Source organism: Antedon bifida, chromosome 1 (genome assembly GCF_963402885.1).
Source record: "Antedon bifida chromosome 1, ecAntBifi1.1, whole genome shotgun sequence".
Classification (NCBI taxonomy): domain Eukaryota; kingdom Metazoa; phylum Echinodermata; class Crinoidea; order Comatulida; family Antedonidae; genus Antedon; species Antedon bifida.
In genome coordinates this window covers 26271776-26287217 of record NC_136226.1, presented here as the reverse complement: position 1 = coordinate 26287217, position 15442 = coordinate 26271776, and the positions used below count along the sequence as shown (strand labels likewise).

Here is a 15442-nt window from a genome sequence, read left to right as displayed (position 1 = left end):
AGGTGTTTTTTTATATAAATCTCATTCCGATTCCATTTAAAACATCGTCTTTATTACAATAATGTCTTATTAAAATCATTTCTTTTGAACCATCGTCTCTCTCCAAAGTGTTGGAATTGTAGAATCCTGTGTGTCACAAAAGAGGAATTGTTATATATACTGTTTAATGAAAAAAGCATTGGTATCACGATATACGGCGGTTATTTAGATATTTATCGCTACTGTACTCTTTGCAGTATTACCAGTATCTGATCCCAATGGAACATGTTCCTGTATTGGGAATACTTTCTTTAAACATGGTAACGTTTTCCGCACACCCGTTTTGAAATCATTGTATTTAAATGTGTATATAACAGGGTTTATACATATGTTTACCAATGACATGGCAACCGTGACATAATATACTGGGCCGTCAAAATCAAATTCACCACCCAATGTAAAGTTAATGAAAGCGACTTGATTAGGAGTCCAACAGATAACATAAGTGACACTAACAATCGCCATTGTCTTTATGATGTTCAGTCGTCTTGCCGCACTGGTCGAGCTCACCACTGATGAAACTTCACCAACCTGACTTCGAAGTGCGCGAAATATCTTGAAATATACAAATATCATTACGCTGATAGGTATAACAAGAATATACACACCATTCAACAAGCCAAACATTTTCTGGTAGGCAGCACTTGGCCACTTCTGAACGCATGTACCCTCTTCCACGGTATGTGCAGCTAACCAAAGAATTATGAATCCGAAACCGCTTAACCACGGAATAAGAAGCAGAATCACTTTCGTCGCCGCTTTCTCCTTGATGATGTTGTATTTCAGTGGATAAATAACAGCAAAGTACCGATCAAATGTAAGCACTACAAGGTTTGCCGTTGAAGTAAACGTGCTGGACCAGAAAATGTACTTGCTCGACCAAATCTTGCAAACAAAATCAGCGGCCAAAGTCGACTCTGGTAGCCTAGTCGTTATATTCTCGTCAAGAAAAAGGCAGAGGGACATCAACGATGTAAGAAAATCAATAATGCACTGGTTTAAGATTAAACGATTTGTAGTAGTAAACTTTAAATGAATGAGAATGAATATCGCAAATCCATTTGTCGAACACCCAATAGATCCAATAATGGAGTAGAGTAATATGGTAGTTTCCATTTTGTTAGTATAAAGTACCGGAGCCTAAAGGTACACCTGCGTGATATGCTGTGTATTCTATCTCATCTCAGTGAATAATGAACTTTTCATTCGCTAGCTACATTTTAATTACAAGCTGTTGATCAAAATGTCATTATTTGAGAAGCTACTTTAAGAGAATCGAGATAATTGCAAAAGTGCAATAGCAATTAGTGGCGCTCAATTAAAATTGTCATTAAGATTTTCAATAGTTAACCTTCTGTAACTTTTGATTAGTAAATGTCTAAATTAAGCTAGCGTTCATTTATTTACGACATATTACGCCATTACAAACTCATAAAATAATATAAAAAAAGATATTGGCCTTGGCCTGTACTATCTACAATATTCACAGATTTTCTTGTCTATTTCTTTTTTTGGCAATTACATTTTATGCTTATGTTATTTTAAGTATCATTGACAGGTTTTAGGCCTACTGTACAACATTAGAGCGGATATTGCACATTTCCGAAAAAAAACCGATACCGAATTAAAAGTAAATAAATTCGTTTTGCCTGTTACAACCTCTAATGTAGAAAACGCCAGCTAATGTCGAAACAACCGTTAATGTAGAATAATCTTATGTAGTAAATACAAAATTAACACCAGCTAATGTAGAACAGTCAACAGCTAATGTAGTAACGAAAATGGCCTCACAGCTAATGTAGTTACTATCGCCAGCTAATGTAGAAAATATTCATTTACTTAGTTATCAGTCTATCAACATCTCGTAAGCGACCAACTTTCTAAAACGAACACACATCGTAAACAACCATCTCTGTTAAGGGACCGCTTCTCATAATCGACCACCTCTCGTAAGTGATTACTGGTTAAGAGAAGTGGATGGAATTGCTTATGATCTATGGTCGTTTTAGAAAGTTGGTTACTTACGAGAGGTGGATAGACTGATAGCTAAGTAATTAGACATCGGTTTGTAAAATATATGATATTTTCTACATTAGCTGGTGATAGTATCTACTATAGCGGTTAGGCAATTTTCGTTACTACATTAGCTGTTGAACGTTCTACATTAGCTGGTGCTGATTTTTATTTACTACTACTGAATTCTTGCTAAACGCCCCCAACATTATTTTTGATATTTAAAAAATTCTTTTTAACGCTATATTTTTAGTTGGAAAATTTCCCAAACAATGGGCAACAAGCTTAATTGTTCCAATTTTTAAAAATGGAGATAAAAACAAACCTGAAAATTATAGAGGTATTTCTTTAATTCCAATCCTAGGAAAAATATTTTTACATATTCTTAATTCTAGGTTAACACAATTTACAAATAGTAAAAAGTTAATTCATGAGGAACAAGCAGGCTTTCGTAAGGGATATAGAACGACAGATAATATATTCATTTTAGATACCGTCATCTCTAAATACTTAGATAAAAAGCGGGGTAGGATTTTTGTTTGTTTTGTTGATCTTAAACGTGCCTTTGACTCTATAAATCATACACTTTTACTACATAAGCTGAAATATATCGGTGTTTCAGGCAGAATGTTAAACATAATAAATTCCTTATACCAAAACTTATCTGCTCATGTTAAAATTGGCAACAAACTTAGTCCATCTTTTAATTGTTCGATTGGAGTACAACAAGGTTCTCCGTTGTCATCTTTACTCTTTAATATTTACATTAATGATTTGAGTGGTATACTTAATCAGGTAAACGATTTCATTCAAATTGGAGATTGTCATATGAATCATCTTCTTTATGCAGATGACTTAGTGCTTGTTAGTGATACGGTGAAAGGTCTCCAAAAATTAATAAATAAACTTAAACTTTATTGTGATACTTGGAAACTTACTGTAAACACTACAAAATCCAAAATTATGGTTTTTAAAAATGGCCGCAATTTAAGGAACATCGAAAAATGGAAGTATAAAAATATTCAATTAAAAATTGTTAATTCGTATAATTATCTTGGTGTTATTTTTAGTTCAAATGGTACATGGAACAACTCAATGCAACATAATCAACAAAAAGCAAATCAAAGTTTATTCTGCTTAAAATCATTTATTTATCGTAACTTATCTTTTCTTCCAATTAATACATGGAACCATATTTTTGATGTGAAATTACTTCCTATTTTAACGTATGGAAGCGAAATCTGGGGAATGTCAGATAGCATAAACATTATTGAAAAAACACATACTAAATTTTGTAGATATTTATTGCAAGTTGGGAAAAATGCACCAAATGCCGCTGTTACTTCTGAGTTAGGTAGATTACCGCTTTCTTTGGATTGTTTAGTTACAGTTATAAGATTTTGGTTACATATTATTACTTTAGATCATGACAGATTCATTTTTAAGTGTTATGAGTTTCAACTTAGAAAAGTTAACCGTAATGAGAATTGTTGGGCACAAGACGTCAAACACTTACTTTTTTCTACTGGTTTTGGTTATATATGGTTACAACAATATGTTAATAGTAAAGGTTTATTTTTGAGAGAATTTAAGTTGCGCTTATGTGATATTGAAAAACAAAAATGCATTCAAAAATTTAGTTTACATAATAAGTTAAAGCTCTTTTCTCTTTATAAAAAAGAAATATGTTTAAGTTATCACTTGACCAACATCATTAATTTTAAACAAAGAAGATTATTAACTAAGTTACGTTTAGGGATATTAGAGCTAGAAATTGAAAAGGGCAGATGGGAGGGTGTAGAAAGGTATAAGAGAACGTGTAAATTATGTAAAAAGAACATTATTGAGGATGAATATCATTTTATTTTGCAATGCACATTTTACAATGATTTAAGAAAAAGTTTTATTCCAAGATTTATTCGTGTTTTTCCTTCTATTAATAAGCTATGTTTATTACTTTCCAACACAAATTTTACTTATAATTTAGGAAAATACGTCTACTTTGCTTTTGAAAGAAGAAACCATTATCTTAAGTTATAGTTATTTTTTATTTGTTTGTATTAGGGCCAAAGGCCAATATACATTGAAATAATAAATTCCCTGAAAAGGGAAAGAAAGTAAAGTACTACATAAGCTGTTGGTGTTTCTACATTGGCTGGAGGTTTTACTACATTAGCGGTGGGTTGTTCTACTAGAATCTCTAAGTAGCGTCTCTCTAATTCTTTATTCGGTGGCTGATTCTGTTCTGAGAAAATTACCATAGCATTAAATAAACGTTTAGGAAACTAATCCTTGAACCTAGTTTTAATAAATTTAATCACTTCCATAGAAAAAAAACGAAACAAAATAATGTTTTCACTTGTGAAATGACAAAATAAATGATTAAATTTAACCAAAAATCCATTGGCTGGCAGCAAATTTGACAATTTTTTGCTTTAAATTACATTTTTTCAGGTACCTGTAAATACATTTTTTTTCGATCCAATCTTTGGTCGAAGTGGATAACTAATATGTTACATTAAAATGAAATATTCAACAAAAACATTTTTAAGAATTATTTTTTCAGGGGGACAATACATCTTTAAAGGAATTTATACTGGTCCTCTAACTGAGGAAATTCGGATCAGGCCTTCTGCCAGCAGTGCAGCGCCGCCTACCAGATCAGCACACCGGTATATGATCCCCTTCAAATGGCGTACCAAGCTAACGTCCAACTAACATAACTGTATTCAATTGGATGGACAATGTTGGCTCTAATACAGAGCGGGCAGTGGAGATGAAAGGGCAGTGGAGATGCAGAAAGATGTATCTCTTTCATAGACTACACCAAGGCATTTGACAAAGTAAGGCATGAGCAGCTATTTCAAGAACTTAGCAAGCTTGACCTACATGGAAAGGATCTTCGATTGTTGCAAAATTTGTACTGGAATCAGACGGCATGCATGAGGGTAGATGGGGAGTGCAGTGACTACACAAGTATTGGAAGAGGAGTGAGACAGCGGTGTGTAATGTCACCATACTTGTTTAACTACTATAGCGAGTTGATCTTGAGGGAGCTAGAGAATGAGAAGAATCAGATATGCAGATGACACAGTTCTACTGGCAGAGTCAGCTGAAGATCTCCAAAGGTTGCTGGATGTGGTTGTAGTAGAGAGTGACAAGATGGGTCTGTCTATAAATTGCAGTAAGACAGAGTGTTTAGTAGTGTCATAAAAGGAGAGTCCAACATGTAACCTTCGAGCAGGAGACCAGATAATTCAGCAGGTGTCCTCTTTTAACTATCTTGGGAGAAAAATAACAGATGATGCCAGGTGTGTAACGGAGATAAGAAGAAGGATAGTCTGTGAAGAACTGTGCGATGAAGGAAACCAGGTTGCGTGTATTAAACTGCTACATCTATCCTGTGCTGATGTATGGAAGTGAAGCCTGGTCAATCACAACTGACCTCAGAAAAAGATTGGAAAGCTGTGAGATGTGGTTTCTAAGGAGAATGATGAGAATTCCATGGACAGATAGAGTTAATAATGAAGATGTGTTGATAAGAGCTGGAGTGTGCAGGAAAATTCTGAAGGATATTAGGATTGGACAGATGAGATTCACGGGACATGTGTTGAGGAAGGGAGGTCTGGAGAACTTGGCATTAACCGGTAAGATAGAAGGAAGAAGGAGCAGCAGGGGGAGAAAAAGAGTTACTTGGTTGGCCAGCATAGCTGAATGGATTCGGAATAGAGGTGAGAATGTCAAAGAAGTAGAGTTGCTGAACATGGCAATAGACAGAGAATTGTGGCACAATATGATCGCCAAAGTCTCATGATATGGCACTTCGAGAGAGAGAATACAGAGCGTGTGTTCTGTATCATCACATGAAGTTGATATTTATGGTCAAAATCGATTGTGTACATATTATATAGTAGTAATTTTAGTTTGTGTTTTTAATATTTTGAAGGTTAGACACTCATCCAAAAGTTGGGCTGCTAAGCAGTTTGTATTCTGCACACATGAAAAATTTGAATTGAAGAATTTGAACACTGAATCACCATGGAGAAATAATAATATGCCACATTCGTAAATTATCCATAAAACATTCAACTATTATAGAGCTTTGATTTTAATACAATGTTAATAGAAGGTACAGTTAGTTACAGTACATTGATTATTTTATAGCTGGTAACTAATAGCGTCTACTAGTTTTATTTAAACTATCCCCAATCAAATCATGCATAAATAACATTAATTGGTATTAAGGCATACACTTTGATTGTATATGCGTATCTTTATTCACTTATACACATTAATGTACATGTACAAAAATACGTAGGCAGAAAGTGAAATTTGACATTATTAATTATCACACATAAATTATTGACAAAATTGTATAATATTAGGCCTAATTACGAATCACAAATCACATTTGGCATCTTTTATTTGTAGCATTTGCTGTGCTAATTGTCTACTAATTGCATTTTAAGTAAGGGCCGGGACAGTTTTTGTAGGAACTTCAAATTGCCTTTCCGTTCTTTTTGATAATTTATACATTCATAATTCATACATAATTATTTCATCCGCTAAAACTGTCCCGGTACTACAGATACAGTAGTACAATGGAAGCCTTTTGTTTCGTAAATTAGATTAATTACTTGCTGTTGATAATTCCGAGCTTCTAATTATACCTTTTAAACCATCCCCAATCAAATTATTCTAATAACATTAATTAGTATTAATTACACGTTGGTCCATTACGATATTAAACGGTAACTATTCAAATTCAAATTTAGTCACCTCCCTTAGGAGAAACATATAAAATTGTACAATAAAACACATCAAAATGAAGATTCACACGAATGAAGATTAAAATGGTTTTAACAAATTAAAAATAAAGTGTTTCGCACATGATTATTGATGCGATACCATAATATTATTTTGTCGTTGTCCTTTCTTTCATCATACTGGCCTTTGAAGCTCATGGTGCACATAATTATAGATCAGATTAATCTAAAACACCAGGCCTCTGATTAGTTCAAATTTCCTCTATTTGCATAAATCGTTTGAGTGTAGAATCATAACAATTTAAATTGTAATCTTCTAGTAGATTGTGCTGATAAGATAATTTATATACAGTATTATTTATACAAAACATCCTTGCTCTAAAATTATTCTCTTTCATATACAGTAGTTGTATTGATATTAATTCAGGCGGATCATCAAAGTATTTTACATTATAAAATGATTTACATGATGTTTCAACATATTTTTCTTATTTAAAATGTTATTTCAGAATATATGTTAGTTAAGATAAGATCATAATAAATAAACATCATGTGACGAAATTATAAAAACAAAAATAGATCGAACATGTCAGATGAATTTTGTGACTTGTTTATTTCAGTTCCAGACATTTTTTTCTAAAATTTTGAAAGTTTACTCATTCAATAATGAGTGATTTGTAAAGAAGAGCCATTCAGAAAAAATACAGCATCTTCGTACTGTAACATTTTAATTTCGGAAGTATCAAATGTTGTGTACGTCTTTCGCACTACTATTTTTGCAAATCTGTTAATTAAAACAAAAATCTCATTAACTAATACGCACGAATGGAAAAATGTAAGGATCTTAGCCTCTGCTACGGCCCATATGATGCCAAATTTGTTATTATTTTTAATGCCGCTATTATTGATTTATTGATTGCTCTAGTATTTAGCTGCGTGCAACGCGACTCTACAGCTCACTATGTCGGTCGGTTGGTCGGTCGGTCGGTAAACACTAACTTGAGCACGCGACTGCAGCCATGTATATGGCCTTGTTTAGTAACTGGAAGCATTGCTAATTTAGTAAGACACAAAAGAAAATATTCTGGTCTTTTTTTTTTACCGCAGAAAAAGGAGTGGTAATTGTTGTTACACCTTATTTCCTGTTAGAAACACCGAATGGAAAACCCTCACGAACTTTGTAAATTATATTTATTATTTATTTATTAAAAATATTCTTGATCTCTTTTACCGCAGAAGAAAGAAGGAGTGTTTATTGTTTTTACACCTTAAGTCAGCTCTCCTAATTGCCTAAGTCACACAGCTGACTTTTAGGCAGAAACACAAAAAATATAGTATATTGATATATGCAGTGATTTAGGCAGAAAAAAAAAAATTATGACTTAGACACTTTTGTTATGAGGCTGTCGATATCATCTATATACAAAAAAATGCTACCTTTAAGTAACAAAATTTAATAGCATCAGCTCTTCAGATAAAAATTAACACTGATGATTTTAGAAAAGGAAAGTAGCAATAAAAGAGAAAGAATTTGTAACAAATGGTTTAAAAAATATACTATAAAAATGTATTTCTTATTTAATTTAAAAAATCACGAGTCTCCTCTCCTTAATTGCCTAAGTCACACAGCTGACTCAGGCAGAAACACAAAAAACGATCTGAGCATGTGCAAATGTATATAAAAGCACTCAGATAATGTACAGAGGGCAGTATAATGATATAAGCAGTGAGTTAGGCAGATCATAAGTCAGCTCTCCTTAATTGCCTAAGTCACACGGCTGACTAAGGCAGAAACATAAAAAATATAGTATATTGATATAAGCAGTGAGTTAGGCAATTCATAAGTCAGCTCTCCTTAATTGCCTAAGTCACACGGCTGACTTAGGCAGAAACACAAAAAATATAGTATATTGATATAAGCAGTGAGTTAGGCAGATCATAAGGCAGCTCTCCTTAATTGCCTAAGTCACACAGCTGACTAAGGCAGAAACACAAAAAATATAGTATAATGATATAAGCAGTGAGTTAGGCAATTCATAAGTCAGCTCTCCTTAATTGCCTAAGTCACACGGCTGACTTAGGCAGAAACACAAAAAATATAGTATATTGATATAAGCAGTGAGTTAGGCAGATCATAAGTCAGCTCTCCTTAATTGCCTAAGTCACACGGCTGACTTAGGCAGAAACACAAAAAATATAGTATATTGATATAAGCAGTGAGTTAGGCAGAAAAACAAAAAAAAATTATGACTTAGACACTTTTGTTATGAGGCTGTCGATATCATCTATATACAAAAAATGCTACCTTTAAGTAACAAAATTTAATAGCATCAGCTCTTCAGATTAAAATTAACACTGATGATTTTAGAAAAGGAAAGTAGCAATAAAAGAAAAAGAATTTGTAACAAATGGGTTAAAAAATATACTATAAAAATGTATTTCTTATTTTATTTAAAAAATCATGAGTCTCCTCTCCTTAAAACACAAAAAACGAGCTGAGCATGTGCAAATGTATATAAAAGCACTCAGATAATGTACAGAGGGCAGTATAATGATATAAGCAGTGAGTTAGGCAGATCATATGTCATCTCTCCTTAATTGCCTAAGTCACACAGCTGACTTAGGCAGAAACACAAAAATATAGTATATTGATATAAGCAGTGAGTTAGGCAGATCATAAGTCAGCTCTCCTTAATTGCCTAAGTCACACTGACTTAGGCAGAAACACAAAAAATATAGTATATTGATATAAGCAGTGAGTTAGGCAGAAAAACAAAAAAAAATTATGACTTAGACACTTTTGTTATGAGGCTGTCGATATCATCTATATACAAAAAACGCTACCTTTAAGTAACAACATTTAATAGCATCAGCTCTTCAGATTAAAATTAACACTGATGATTTTAGAAAAGGAAAGTAGCAATAAAAGAAAAAGAATCTGTAACAAATGGGTTAAAAAATATACTATACTATTTCTTATTTTGTTTAAAAAATCATGAGTCTCCTCTCCTTAATTGCCTAAGTCACACAGCTGACTTAGGCAGAAACACAAAAAACGATCTGAGCATGTGCAAATGTATATAAAAGCACTCAGATAATGTACAGAGGGCAGTATAATGATATAAGCAGTGAGTTAGGCAGATCATAAGTCAGCTCTCCTTAATTTCCTAAGTAACACAGCTGACTTAGGCAGAAACACAAAAAAATATATCCTTAATTGCCTAAGTCACACAGCTGACTTAGGCAGAAACACAAAAAATATAGTATATTGATATAAGCAGTGAGTTAGGCAGATCATAAGTCAGCTCTCCTTAATTGCCTAAGTCACACAGCTGACTTAGGCAGAAACACAAAAAACGATCTGAGCATGTGCAAATGTATATAAAAGCACTCAGATAATGTACAGAGGGCAGTATAATGATATAAGCAGTGAGTTAGGCAGATCATAAGTCAGCTCTCCTTAATTGCCTAAGTCACACAGCTGACTTAGGCAGAAACAAACAAAAATATAGTATATTGATATAAGCAGTGAGTTAGGCAGAAAAACAAAACAAAATTATGACTTAGACACTTTTGGTATGAGGCTGTCGATATCATCTATATACAAAAAATGCTACCTTTAATATGAAGAAGTGTACTGTCAGTACTATAGACCTCCTGATGGTCAACATTTTGTGTTAATCACCATGTTGTTGTCATAAGCATATCATTTTGTGTATTTCAATCTAATTTTATTTAACTTACACACGTTTTAATAAGAAATTTAACCCATTTTTAAAACATGGTGGCCATTTTGAAATTCAAAATGGCCGTCATTTTGTGTTAATCACCAATGTTGTTGTCATAGGCCTATCATTTTATGTGATTTCAATCAACGTCATAAGTTGCACATGTTTTAATAAGAAATTTAATCCATTTTTTAAAAATGGCGGCCATTTTGAAATTCAAAATGTCAGAATACTAATGAATATAGGTTTATAATAATTCTTATATAGCAGAGAACCCATATGAACTTAAAATATTATCCATAATGGGTGTTACTTTGTCCAATATGGTACATTTATTGGATATTTTACGTATTGACGGCCATCTCGGATTTGACACCCTTAAGCTTTTTTAAAAAAAATGACAACATATTTTTTTCATTACTTTACATCCTAAAGACACTAAATCAGTTGGAATTTTGCTTTTAACAAAAAAATGACGCGAAATTACATAGTGGCCTACATTACCTGTTAAAAACACCGAATGACAAACCATGTAATTATTTTTTACCTCCTTGACAAAACCTCATGAACTTGAATAATATTGTTCTTGTTTATTGAATGAAAAGAGGAATATGGAGACTTGATGTCTTAAAGGGAATGATAGCGTGGTGAACCTCTAGTTTTTAGAATCAATGTTCTAAAGATTTTTTTATAATTAAAAAACCTCGTCAAAGTAGTAATAGTAAAACAAATTATTAACCATTGGTCTCACCAACCATAATTTTGACCAATTTGGCATTCGAAATCTGGCATAATTTGAAAAAATATGGAAGCCTTTTACCCTAAATCTGGCATCCAGCTTTGAGTTTTTACTAGAAATTTGGCATTTGTATGTGTTAAATTTGCAAATTACTGAATTTAGGCATCCAAATATATACATAAATGTTGTGAATTGCACAATAATCCGAGACATTGTCTGCCAGTTGCACATGATCAAAATACCATTTTTAAAAACTGTAAAATGAATGTATATATTATAAAACTGGCGCATTCATTATATCTGCATCACAAGTTATCTGGCATTATAATCACCTTGTTTCTTTGATATTTAATAGTCTATCTCGAAAAAAGCTCATACTATCTTGAGTATGGGCTTCTTTTCGAAAAGATCAAACATGATGCATATTCATAATGCTCCCTAAAATGGGACGCCCTCTCTCGGATTTTCAGAGAATGTCTTTGGGAAAAATATTTTCGCATTCGAGATCTATGTATTAGACACGACTTTTTACCATAAAATATACGCGCTCTGTGTAGCGTCGAGGACTAATTCTAAATTGCGCAGAAATTGATTTCTGGGCCACGACCAACCAATCGTCAAGGTAAACCCGGCCAGTAGGCATCTTTTCCATAATTTTGATGCCGTTGAAGTTGATAAAAACTTATATAGAAACGTATAGTTAGCTTCGACTCTACAATCTAACCAAGGCTATCAAGCAACATGATGCTGAGCTACGTTAGATCAAAGCTTTTATGTGTGGTTGCGACACGATCAGTTCCACACCCATAAAAGTGTGACTGATTTTCGATTGGCCAATTGGCTTCCTCAAATGTTTGGTTTACAGAAAAAGGAGAACAATATACAGAACCTGCCACAGCCAATCATTAAGATCAAAGGACTGCAAGGTCCTATCTTGTCAAGGCCAGCTCAGCATCGTGTTAGATTGACTTGCTCTAACTTACTATAAACACACAGGCAATTATTACTTTATCCATTTTGACGGTAATTTATTTATAAATATAAGTGAACATACCACATAGGCAAAGCATAATCTTAAAAAATGTATTTTAAACAAATAATGGGTAAATTGTAATAGAGTGCATACATAATTTACACGCATTTGAATTAAACTAAAATAATGATATTCAACTGTGATTTAATTATCACTGTGTGTCCTGTAGTCCATTCTTGTTGCGTGTTTGTTTTATTTTTTTAAATTTTTATATTTACAGCATGTATTATGAATACAAATCTGTCTTCCAGAACAAAACCAAAAGTTCAAAAGGTCGCAATAACCACCACACGTCGTCCAACCTAGATATAATTAATGATCGTAGAATTATAATTAGACTTGCCCCAAGTCTGTATTTATTGTCTTTTTTTTTTATTTATTTGTTTTCATTTCGACCGCGATTTTTTTCTGAAAATACAGACTTGTGAAACACGTATAGAAATCGATTTGCAGACCGCAAACATCCGATAAGAATGACGTAGGTTATCATACCGTATTTGGCTATATGGGGCGGGCGGTATGTAAATATGGATTTCGAATCAACCAATGATCATTTTGTTTCAAAATGAAAAAGATCGAGTACGTACAGTGCTGAATGTACGATCGAGACTGAACAACTGTTGAAATATAAAATCGTATTGCCAAGTTGTTTTGTTTATTAATTGTTTAGTCCTGGCCTAGGCCTCCTTCGTAGGGCTACTCAACTTGTACGTATGACCTGCCAAATAAAACGCCAATAAGGTACATACCACCACCGACGGGCACACAACAGGGCTACACCACCACACAGAACAGGACAGGGTCTGGGTGGGAATTAAATAAATGATCCATTCAATGTTTGATTTGGCGGAGAAGCTAGCCTATCATATCAAGACGAGTTTTCATGTTCTTGGGAAAAATCTCATCAAATGTTTACTACTTACTAGGCATATAAAATCATTTCTAGCCTTCAAAAACTTTCATCAATGTACTCAAGTACACATTGTCTAAACGTAACATAGCGCATGCGCATCGTCTTAGATGTCGAGTCTTTGAAATTCTGAAATATGAATATTAAAACAACGTACGAGTGAGTAGCCAATGGCATGCGGCTGAAACTAGTCAACTGGATAATTTATGCACCAAGAATTCTTGGTGTCAAACCACGTGACTTATGCGTGTTTCCCCAGACGGAGTATCCAAACTCAAGTAATACACGTATGAAACGCCATATGTGCAAAAATATTTATATTTTTACAAAACTCCGTCTGGAGCCCAGACTAAATTATAATAGGCCTATGAGTGTAGGTTAAGGATATTTTAAATATCGTCATCATCATCATCACATTCATCATTATCATTTTATAGTAGAGTATTTGTAGACGGTCATCGCAAATCTAAAGGTCTCTAATTATGGCGTGACAGAAAACGGATAATAAAAAAAATAATGAGTGAGAAATGTACATAAATAAAAAATGGAAACTTCTGAATGTAGGCCTATTTCAATACTCGATTCAGACTAGTGTATCTAGGTAGGCCAAAATATCATAATGTTTGTATATAAACGTGACGTATTATAGAGAACCGGTAATGCATAAAGCTTGGTTCCCACTAGGACGCAACGCAAGAACGTAGACGCAACGCAGGCGAGTTGATCAATGATAGTTCGTTTGTGATTGGTAAACTTCTTTACGTTTGCGTTACGTCGTTTTGTTACGTCTCTCCAGTGGGAACAATACATTATAGCAATTGTCGTCGTATTAGTGAATTAAATCATATAGATCTTATATCTTATTCAATCCCGCCGTACATTACCTCTTGTGTTGATTATATTGTCTCCTGATCCGTCTTCTTCTATAGATCGTATCCAACCAACTGTAGCATCTGTTAAGAGGAAAACTAGAAATCAACGCTTTTTGCATATCTGTATTGAGTTTCTCGAACGAAATTTCATCTTCTTTTTGATTAATAGAAAGTTGAGGAGATTATTTAGAGGATTAGTCGAACTAACCCCTATGCATAATTATAGTATAACATGTAAGTAGTACAACAACATACCACCGGTGTTGATCGGCTGAGCTTGTACAGAAATCAGGGCCATAACGGCAACAAGCAGAATAATTGTAATCGTCATGTTGTCTCTATTATTTCGTATGTAGGCAAATACAGATTAAGCAAATAGTGACTGTAAAATAAAATATTAAATACAGGTAAAATGCACATTTGATTTCAACAAACACACCAAGTGCAGATTTGGAAACCCTTCATTTAGATACTCTATTGAAATTTGATGTCAGAGTACAATAGTCTTGGCTCTGATTTGTGTACAGCCACATCAAAACCAGGCACTTGGTGAAATATTTTTTAGTTAATACTATAATGATATTCCTCACAATATATCCTTCAAAATGGTGTTTTGATCATTTAAATCAAGCAAATATTCCCAGAGTTATGGCAATAAATGTATATAGCATTTATACAACAATTTACTTGTAATTACTGAGTAATTAACAGTCAAAGTTTAATGACAAATCAGACAGGAAGTTGCCCCATGCTGTTACAGATTGAACAATTAACACATTAGCAACACTACCTTCTAGATAAACAATCATTCTGTTTAATATAGTGTTTTCTGATATTCCTGAAAATTTCATCAAAATCCGAGGTGGTTATCATAGTTAATTATGACGATTACAAAATACCACTAATTTACGTAAAATCTGACAAATTCATTTATAATAGTGTAGTGTAAGAATAATACAGTAGGCCTACTAGTAGGTATTCAGGAAGATTTCCTTAGCTTATTATTAGTTCTGAACAAATTAAAAAAAATAACAAACATTTTATTAATGAACTTTATTCAATTTTATTTCTCTTTTTACTTTATTTTATCTGCTTTTTGTTCAAAATGGTGCAGGGCACACAATGTCCCTCGTTTCTGGTCGGCAAAATTCAGTTACCAGTATTTTATTTGTGAGTGATTTGTATTGTACTGGTTTTTACTGTGAATGTTATGTATTCTATTGTTGAACCAGCACCTGGCCTGATCATGACAGATAGCCACACCCGTTAGCTTGAACAATGTTTTTAAGCATGATGAATAACGTAAAATTTAACCAAGGTACCAGTATTTTATTTGTGAGTG

At 33.2% G+C, this 15442-nt stretch overlaps 3 protein-coding genes across 3 annotated transcripts; 2 read left to right on the top strand and 1 right to left on the bottom strand.

Annotated features, from left to right (window-relative positions):
• Nucleotides 1-204: 204 nt before the first annotated feature.
• Nucleotides 205-1155, bottom strand: LOC144835640 (histamine H2 receptor-like). Its single transcript, XM_078690719.1, has one exon. It carries the CDS (start codon nucleotides 1153-1155, stop codon nucleotides 205-207), a length of 951 nt encoding a protein of 316 aa, XP_078546845.1.
• A 665-nt stretch (nucleotides 1156-1820) lies between these two features.
• LOC144835630 (uncharacterized) lies at nucleotides 1821-5141 on the top strand. Its single transcript, XM_078690712.1, has 3 exons — nucleotides 1821-1837; nucleotides 2448-2578; nucleotides 4873-5141. The coding sequence occupies exons 1-3, from the start codon at nucleotides 1821-1823 to the stop codon at nucleotides 5139-5141; spliced, it is 417 nt and encodes a 138-aa protein (XP_078546838.1).
• Nucleotides 5142-5410: 269 nt separating this feature from the next.
• Nucleotides 5411-5866, top strand: LOC144835621 (uncharacterized). The gene has a single exon (XM_078690704.1). It carries the CDS (start codon nucleotides 5411-5413, stop codon nucleotides 5864-5866), a length of 456 nt encoding a protein of 151 aa, XP_078546830.1.
• The last annotated feature ends 9576 nt before the right edge of the window (nucleotides 5867-15442 follow it).